A 9,962-nucleotide genomic window follows, 5' to 3' on the forward strand; every position below is an offset into this window, starting at 1 on the left:
AAATTAACCAAATTGGATCAAGTTTCTAGCTAATATTTACTAAGCTGTGAATATTCAGCCCAGTTGTCATTCTTCTAATAAGCTTAATTTACACAAGCAAATATTACTATAAACAACGTATAAATCACCATGGTAATGTTTCTAACCCGAAAAAACTCAGCAAAAGACAACCGATCCAAAACCATCCGTTACTATGCGCAGTAAAGATGAACAAGCGATTATAAGAAAATGCACCACAGAAAAAAGACGATTTATCCCTTAGAGTTTAAAGTGAAATTTTTAAGTGTCATCCCCCTCGAGGTTACCATGAAAATTCGTTATCATTACCTATAATTTATTGGTAACAATTTTTTTTTCTGTGTGTTTTCGGCTTTTCTACTAACTAATCTGGCATCTCTGACGAGTAGTTTTTTTTAGTTTTTTTACAAGTTTTGACGTTTCGCTTTATTCGCACTTTACGGTTGCATGAGACAAAATTTCATTTACTTCTTTTGTTCTGACCCTAAATCGTGTTGCACCACATTGCAAATAGCTGAGGAAAATTTCGAAATTTGTGAATAAATTTGGCCAAACTTTTTGTCGCAATGCCTCCGAAAAAGAAGGGTACTAAGAAAAACCAGGACTGGGACTCGGACGAATCCGAGCTGCAACAAGAAACGAAATCGGTAACTGGGAAAGGCAAATCAGGTAAAGGAAAAGCTGTCAACGTGGATTCCGACGAGGAGTCGATTCCAGCTGGCAAGGGTAAACAGAAAGCAGCTGCGGTTTCAGTGCATCCTTCGAGAAAGGTTGGTAAAGGCAAGAAAGGTAAAGGAAAGAATGGCGATTGGAGTGATGACGATGACGACCGAAAGAATATCAAGGCGCTGGACGTTGATAGCGATGCAGACGAAGAGATGGCGAAGTTAACGAAACCGGTTCAAAAAAAGAAACAACCGACCAAGGGGAAAAAGGGCAAGAAAGATGATGATTGGTCTGATCGGGAAGAAAAGGAAATCAAGTTGGAAGCTTCTGATGAAGAGGACATACCGGTTGTGAGCAATAAAACTGCAAAAAAGAAAGGTAAGGCGTCCAAGAAGCATAAGAAGGTGTCTTCAGAGGAAGACATTGCGAGCAGTGTGGATGAAAGTGATGAAGAATTAGTGTCCGACACGACGAAAAGTGCTAAAGGTGTTGAAAATACACAAGTAAACGAAAAGGATGATGAGAGTAAAATCCAGCGGAAGCCTGCTTCGGATGAGATTGAAAAGATCAACTTGAAGAAGGATTCGGGTCTCTTGGCCATAAAGAAACTAGAGAAAACTTCAGAACCAACAGTAGAGCCGGTTTTGCAGACAGAAACACAACAGAAGGAAACGCCAAATTTACCAGCGCCATCGGAACCTACCAACGAGCCAAAACTAGAAGAAAATATCGAGGAAGAATTAGTGGATAAGGTTGAAGAGCTGACCATGGAAGAAAAGGAGAAAAAGCTTACTCATAAAGAGAAGAAAAAGATGAAGAAGCAAGAAGAGTTTCAAAAACAGATGGAAGCTATGACCAGAAAAGGTGGTCAAGGGCACTCTGATTTGGACAGTAACTTCACAATGTCGCAGGCCCAAAAAAGTGGAAATCAGAGCAAACACATGGACCACGCCGTTGATATCAAAATTGAGAATTTTACTATTTCGGCAAAGGGAAATGATCTGTTTGTGAATGCAAATCTGCTGATAGCAAATGGGCGCAGGTATGGTTTGGTAGGTCCTAATGGTCACGGCAAAACAACGTTGCTCCGACATATCGCTAACAAGGTATTTGCCATTCCACCAAATATCGATGTATTACTTTGTGAACAAGAAGTTGTTGCCGATGAGAACTCGGCCGTAGATACGGTGCTCAAAGCTGATGTTAAACGTATTGCGTTGTTAGAAGAGTGCAAAAAACTGGAAGAATTGATTGAATCGGGAAAACTAGAGCTCCAAGATCGTCTGCAGGAAGTATACAACGAACTAAAAGCGATCGGAGCGGATTCTGCGGAACCCCGAGCTCGTCGTATTCTAGCAGGTTTAGGATTTTCACGAGCTATGCAGAACCGGGCTACGAATGCTTTCTCCGGAGGTTGGCGAATGCGTGTTTCCCTCGCTAGAGCCCTGTTTCTGGAACCGACTTTATTGCTACTTGATGAACCTACCAATCACCTGGATTTGAATGCTGTAATTTGGCTAGACAACTATTTGCAGGAATGGAAGAAAACTTTACTGATTGTATCTCACGACCAGAGCTTCTTGGATAATGTATGCAATGAGGTTATCCATTTGGACAGCAAAAAGCTTTATTACTACAAAGGAAATTATTCTATGTTCAAAAAGATGCACGTTCAGAAGCGCAGAGAAATGATCAAAGAGTACGAGAAGCAGGAAAAACGAATCAAGGACCTGAAGGCTCATGGCCAGTCTAAGAAGGCTGCGGAGAAAAAGCAGAAGGACAATTTAAGTCGCAAACAGGAAAAGGGTAAGGGCAAAGGACAAAAGGTTACCAAAGAAGATGATGGGCCAGTGGAACTTTTGGCCAAACCAAAAGATTACATTGTCAAATTTAGTTTCCCGGATCCCCCACCACTGCAACCGCCCATTCTTGGATTATACAGTTTGTATTCGATATGATTCGCACATGTGCCTTGTTTATTCATGCCAGATATTTATTTTCAGACGTTAATTTCAACTTTCCCAATCAAAAACCACTTTTTATCGCTGTTGAATTCGGTATTGATATGAGCAGTCGTGTAGCAATTGTCGGTCCGAACGGAGTTGGAAAATCCACTTTCCTGAAACTGCTAGTCGGTGATCTGAATCCCATTTCTGGTGAGGTTAAACGGAACCATCGACTTCGTATCGGTCGCTTTGATCAGCATTCTGGAGAACATCTCACTGCAGAAGAAAGTCCTGCCGAATATCTTCAGCGACTATTCAATCTCCCGTACGAAAAGTCTCGCAAAGCATTGGGAACTTTTGGATTGGCCAGCCACGCACATACGATTAAGATGAAAGACTTATCAGGTGGTCAGAAAGCACGAGTGGCATTAGCAGAACTATGTTTGAATGCACCCGATGTCCTTATTCTCGATGAACCGACCAACAATTTGGATATAGAATCGATCGATGCCTTAGCGGATGCTATTAATGAGTACAAGGGTGGAGTCATAATTGTTTCCCACGACGAGCGACTTATCCGTGAAACTGAGTGCTCTTTGTACGTCATCGAGGAACAGACGATAAACGAAATCGACGGAGACTTTGATGATTATCGAAAAGAGGTACTTGATAGTCTTGGAGAGGTCATCAATAATCCGAGCATATCAGCTAACGCCGCTGTTCAACAGTAGCAGTAGCATGATTGTCTACTTTTGTCCTCATGCCGCTTTATTAATCCGTTGAAATTAATTTTAACGCGTTAATCACTTATAGGTTTATGTTGTATTTTAATAGGTATTGAAATTAAATTATGCTAAGAATGTTTAAATGATTTCAGCAGTTCTCTTTGTTGTTTAGTTTGTCGAAAGAATTCACTTTTATTCGAATATTTCTGCATACTCATCGGTTCTTTCCAAGGCCGATCCTTGCAGCCAAATCTAAGCTGCTGACTTTTTTTCATTCCGCCAAAGCCTCCCCCTAAACGCCGAGGTTTCCAATTTTTCAGTCTTCTCTCCCATTCCTCATCCACTAGAATCTCCTTTCCGTTGACAACCCTACCGTGCATTTCCTCAATCGCACGTTTAGCATGTCGTCTTCTTTTATACTCCACGAAAGCGTAACCTCGCGATAATCCTGTCTCGATATCTCGAACTAGTCGACAGCGTATAATCAATCCGAAACGTTCGAACAGTTCACGTATCTTTTCTTCGCTTACCGCATAGTCCAACCGGCCGACAAATATCGTATGATATGGATCTCCGACTACCTTTTCGTTCGGTTTGTAGTTGGATTCCATCGCACGAATAAGTGCTCGATCATGCGGAAATTCGTCGGTTCCGTCGATTGAACCCACGCGAATAGGATCGTACTCATGTTTGGCATAGCGCGACCAAGCGGTTTTTGAACCTGCCGGACGCTCATCACCTGAAGACATTTTTGTACAGAAAAGAATATTTTTGGTGCTTTTTTTTTTTTTATTTGCTGTGTCACTAAAGTGACAGGCTAAGGCCAGTGATGGCCCATCTTGCCCTTGTATTGTTAGATTATAATTTAATTTTGTGTTTTAATTCGATTGTGTTTTTGCACATGTATTGTTCATTTATTTTCTTGTAGGTTATGTTTGGTTGTATTATTATTTTCGATTATTTTATATTTTTCGATTGTAATTTCTTTTACATTGACTCCCGATGATGTTTCGCGGCGTCGCCACACGGATTCACTCTAGGGCGAGAAAAAATTTTTCTTCCGCGAACAGAAATACACAAAATTTTATCGCACTAGTGCGAAACGATATGCTAACACTTTGAGAGCTTCACCGGAAGTGATTTTTGGTGCTTAATTCATGATACTGATTAACATTGTAGGCACAATACTGTACAAATAAAACTTTTTTATGCATAAATAAAACTTCTGTATAAAATGTTCAAAACGACGAATGTAACAATAACAATGAGAGATTCTCTTTGTTTACTTTCTCTTTCCATTATTGCGAAACATTCCTGCTTTTTTCGGCAATCTCTTCAGTGCAGATTCAAAGATGATAGCTTTAGTTATTATTATCGGCAAATAATTGGAGTGAAGGATTGCTAACAGTACCGTAATAATCGAAAGAGAAAGTAAACAAAGAGAAACTCTCATTGTTACATTTGTCGTTTTGAACATTTCATACAGAATATTCATTTTGAGCGCAGGGATGCCAGGTCTTTTTGTCAAAACTTGTGATCAAGCCAAAAACCTGTCTGTGAAAATCTGTGCACGTTTCCCGTTCCATAATAGGAGATCGGAATCATTTTGGTGAGTAGAAAAAGTCTCACAATTACCAACCGCTCTGTACTTTAGATTTTAAAAATCTGTGATTGATTTCAGAATCTGTGATCGTTTTCAGAAATCTGTGCCATTTTTAAAATCTTTATAGAAAATTGAAAATCCGTAAACCTAGCATCCCTGATGGACCGTAAGCGGTTTCAGCTGTCAAAAAGACAAGCGAATGAAAAATTCATTTTGTTGATTGGCATATTGTCGCAAAACTGAAATGTAGAGGCGCTGCTTGTTTAGAGATGATACTTTCAGCAAGAGCTGTCAAATCGGTAGGAAAATTTCCAATTACTCCACCTTTTCAACGATTTCTTTTGAAAACGGGCAAATTCATTTGAAAAATCATAGTAGCAGTTGAAAAAAAGTTTTTACTCTGAGGTGGTAATGTTGATCTTAGTTCATTGTGCGAAATCAACCGTTTATTCAGAATAGAGCATAAAACTTTTCAAATGCCTGGAAATCACAAACAAAGTATCCAAAATAATTAGTACTCGATCGCTATACATTCTAGTACTCGAGAAATCAACATTACACTGGTTTCTGTTTAAAAAAATGTTGATCGGAAAAAACCTAACCTTACCCAATTTCACACATTTCTGAAGATGTTTCATGTTTAATCGTAGTTTACACTAAAAAAGTAGTAGTAATCACTTTGAAATCGATTTTCTTCTACTCCGAGTATACTTTTATTGCTGATATCTATTTGTAATATTGAATAAACGATAAAAATATTGCAAATCACTACTGTCGATATGAAAATTTCCGAAAGAATCCTCCTTTTCATGGTTCCATTTTTCATTGGCAGGTGTCGCTACCGGTAAATCAGCTTTGCGACAATTTGCCAATTAGGTTTTGCACGAACATGACATAACCTCACAAAAATGAACAGAATGAACTTTTTTTGACAGTCGAGGTGTACTTGTTTACAGTTTAAAAGTTCATCAGAAGTTCATCGTTCGAATGTAAAAATTGCAAGTCGCCTCACACTCAACAGATTCATACATAAATCGCTCCTTGATGCTGGAAACACATACAGGGCAATCTTTTTAGTTATTTTCACTGTGGAATACGTTTTTACCAGGCACTTTTTCATCATTTTTTCAATTTTTAACTTGCAGTCGCAAAACAAAACAAGTACACGGCAACTGTCAAAGATGAACTTGATTCATCGGCAGTTCATTTGTGTCGTCATCGTGCAAAACCTAATAACCAGCACTAGAGTGTCTATTAGGTTTTGCACGAACATGACATAACCTCACAAAAATGAACAGAATGAACTTTTTTTGACAGTCGAGGTGTACTTGTTTACAGTTTAAAAGTTCATCAGAAGTTCATCGTTCGAATGTAAAAATTGCAAGTCGCCTCACACTCAACAGATTCATACATAAATCGCTCCTTGATGCTGGAAACACATACAGGGCAATCTTTTTAGTTATTTTCACTGTGGAATACGTTTTTACCAGGCACTTTTTCATCATTTTTTCAATTTTTAACTTGCAGTCGCAAAACAAAACAAGTACACGGCAACTGTCAAAGATGAACTTGATTCATCGGCAGTTCATTTGTGTCGTCATCGTGCAAAACCTAATAACCAGCACTAGAGTGTCTATTAGGTTTTGCACGAACATGACATAACCTCACAAAAATGAACAGAATGAACTTTTTTTGACAGTCGAGGTGTACTTGTTTACAGTTTAAAAGTTCATCAGAAGTTCATCGTTCGAATGTAAAAATTGCAAGTCGCCTCACACTCAACAGATTCATACATAAATCGCTCCTTGATGCTGGAAACACATACAGGGCAATCTTTTTAGTTATTTTCACTGTGGAATACGTTTTTACCAGGCACTTTTTCATCATTTTTTCAATTTTTAACTTGCAGTCGCAAAACAAAACAAGTACACGGCAACTGTCAAAGATGAACTTGATTCATCGGCAGTTCATTTGTGTCGTCATCGTGCAAAACCTAATAACCAGCACTAGAGTGTCTATTAGGTTTTGCACGAACATGACATAACCTCACAAAAATGAACAGAATGAACTTTTTTTGACAGTCGAGGTGTACTTGTTTACAGTTTAAAAGTTCATCAGAAGTTCATCGTTCGAATGTATAAATTGCAAGTCGCCTCACACTCAACAGATTCATACATAAATCGCTCCTTGATGCTGGAAACACATACAGGGCAATCTTTTTAGTTATTTTCACTGTGGAATACGTTTTTACCAGGCACTTTTTCATCATTTTTTCAATTTTTAACTTGCAGTCGCAAAACAAAACAAGTACACGGCAACTGTCAAAGATGAACTTGATTCATCGGCAGTTCATTTGTGTCGTCATCGTGCAAAACCTAATAACCAGAGTGACGACACCTCATCCGTAAGTTTGGCAACAATTCAAAACATTCCATTAGCTTTACATTGAATTGACAGGTCGTTTGCTCGTTTGGAACTGGGAGCTGTCATTCCAAACGAACAGCTGTCGCCACTCTGATTATAGTCACTCTAACCATCACTAGGGACGGGTATCGATCAGAGTTGCCATCTTAAAATCTGTGTTATAACTTGAAAAATCTGTGTTGCATATTTTTTATTATAATCTGTGGAAAACATTGAAAAAATCTGTCATTTTTATGAAATTTTCATGAAAATCTGTAGAAATCTGTGAATTTTGATAAAATCTCTGTTCTGTGACATAGAATCTGTGTGCAAAATAGGCAACATAATCTATGATTTTACCGAAAAATATGTGAATATGGTAACTCTGGTATCGAGAGGTAAAGTATCGATACTTGGTATCGCGGAACTGTTTTGTCATTTCAGGTATCGGTATCTATACTATAGGAAAAAGTATCGATACTGGGTATCAGTATCGGAATCAATCGAAAACACAAGCTAGACCGATTTTGATTAAACTAGTCTCAAACTAAGGACCTCCCCAAAGAGCCGAAACGCTGTCGATTGGTTTTGAGATCCTTGGTTCACCATTCGAGTTACAGACAATTTCGGTTATTTGCAAATATCTTTTGCAGTTGATCAAGAACTTTTTTTTTAATTATCTCAATACCTCGCGAGAATACCTTTCCAACAAGCAATTGATCATTTCACTTCTTGGCTGATAATTCTGTCGTGTAAGTTTGTCGGCTGCTCGGCCATCCATGGAAGTTGACCATCAATGTCAACTTCCCTCTCTGAGCAGCCTAGATAGCCGTGTAGTGTCGGTAGCAGTTTCCCAACTGGCTAAGAATAACACTACGGTCCACCTGTACCGTTGGTATAAGTCCACCAAACAGGTAAGCCGTGTGGCATCCGGCGGAATTATTTTCTACCAAGAATTGATCCACTGGTTTCCTGTTCCATGTCGTAAAAGGCCACAAAAATAGGAACTCCTAAGTCAAGGTGTATTTCCGTGCCGATGGCTGAATGGCTGCAGGAGGTTAAACAATGCAGTCGTGAACGGAATATCTTGGGATTTTCCCTTACTGTGTTAAGCGAAGCTCTGGCACAGTGGACGACTTCTTTCTTCGCAACTCGTGGGATTTAAATGATTTAAACATTTAAAATAATCCTTCCATGGTTCGCTATAGGCGGTTATAAGCCATTATATTTGGTTTCTTCTAGTTGTTGTACGGTAAGTGCTGGAGATGGAGTGTTCGTTACTTTAATTGAGAATGGTTAGAGTAGCACATATTAATCTCCAGCATAGACGTACAGCAACTATGAATTTATCCAGACTTCTGCAAGAAGGTAAAGCTTCTATAGCTTTGGTTCAAGAACCATATTTCCAAAAGGGAAACTTCTACGTTCGAAAATTGTTAAACCCAGTCTTTGTTGCCTTTAACAAGAACGGTATGACTAATCCTAATGGAATTTGTGAGCAGTACAAACCTGCACATAGTCAATGCAGAAACCGTCCAACTTTTGCGAGATCTGGAAGAGAGGAGGTTTTGGACGTAACTCTCAGCTCTGATAGAGCCCGTGGTCATGGCATACCTTCAAGTATTACAATTTGGATACACACAATGCTTAGCAATCGACTTCTTTGTTCATCGCTTCGGCAAGCAGAGATTAGAAAGCTGAGTGTCTGTAGGTGTCCTCAAGGTGGTGTACTATCCCCACTTTTATGGAACCTAGTCGCTGATGGTTTGTTAAGGAAACTTAATAACCTTGGATTGAGATTGAGAGATTGAGCACCTCTCTTCAAATTTAGAGCAGTTTGAATGCGCTGAAGCCTAAGTTTGTGTGTTCGTGCACAGCCCCGCCAAACAGGGACTGCGTATTCAATTGCGGGGTAAATGATTTGTTTATAGACAGCCATCTGATTCTTTGAAACAGTTTAGACGTTCTACAAATCAGCGGATATAGAGACCTCATGAGTATGCGGCATTTTCAAACAATTTTGTCAACATGTGATCTGAATATCAGATGTCTGTCAAAGGTGAGTCCTAGACAGATAACTTCGTCGGACCATTGGATGACCTCATCACCGAATCGTATTCGGCATTCGTCTGATGGAACAAGTTTTGGAGATCTTGAATGTGACCATGACCGGAGTTTTTGCTGCATTGATCACAATTTTCCAGCTTGTAAAATATTCAGCTAGAGCGTAAGTTTATTCTTCAGAGCATTAATGACACGACCTTTGTAAAGAATGGCAGTATCATCAGCAAATTGTGACTGAACACCACCACCCGGAAGTGGGATGTCTGATGTAAAAATGTTGTATAGAATGGGACCTAGGACACTTCCTTGGGGTACACCAGCAGGAATAGTAAATCTTTCTGAAAGTGCATTATTCAGAGAAACCTGGAATGCTCTATCTGCAAGATAATTTTTGATAATTTTAATAAGATACAAGGGAAAATTATACCGATGCACATTATCGAATGCCTTTTCAATATCCAATATTGCCATGGTAGTCGTTTTGGACACTGATTTGTTTTGCTGGATGACGTTGTTAACCCTTGTGAGTTGGTGGAT

The 9,962-nt window shown here is 39.1% G+C and overlaps 2 protein-coding genes across 2 annotated transcripts; one reads left to right on the top strand and one right to left on the bottom strand.

Moving 5' to 3' along the window:
- The first annotated feature begins 402 nt into the window (after nucleotides 1–402).
- On the top strand, nucleotides 403–3,509 carry LOC131439254 (ATP-binding cassette sub-family F member 1). The gene is made up of 2 exons (XM_058610045.1): nucleotides 403–2,625; nucleotides 2,688–3,509. The coding sequence occupies exons 1-2, from the start codon at nucleotides 585–587 to the stop codon at nucleotides 3,359–3,361; spliced, it is 2,715 nt and encodes a 904-aa protein (XP_058466028.1). The 5' UTR covers nucleotides 403–584; the 3' UTR covers nucleotides 3,362–3,509.
- Nucleotides 3,434–4,823, bottom strand: LOC131439258 (U11/U12 small nuclear ribonucleoprotein 35 kDa protein-like). The gene is made up of 2 exons (XM_058610055.1): nucleotides 4,642–4,823; nucleotides 3,434–4,094 (listed from the first exon to the last, which is right to left on the bottom strand). The coding sequence occupies exons 1-2, from the start codon at nucleotides 4,652–4,654 to the stop codon at nucleotides 3,484–3,486; spliced, it is 624 nt and encodes a 207-aa protein (XP_058466038.1). The 5' UTR covers nucleotides 4,655–4,823; the 3' UTR covers nucleotides 3,434–3,483.
- Nucleotides 4,824–9,962: the final 5,139 nt, after the last annotated feature.

The sequence above is a fragment of the Malaya genurostris genome, chromosome 3, assembly GCF_030247185.1.
Source record: "Malaya genurostris strain Urasoe2022 chromosome 3, Malgen_1.1, whole genome shotgun sequence".
Classification (NCBI taxonomy): domain Eukaryota; kingdom Metazoa; phylum Arthropoda; class Insecta; order Diptera; family Culicidae; genus Malaya; species Malaya genurostris.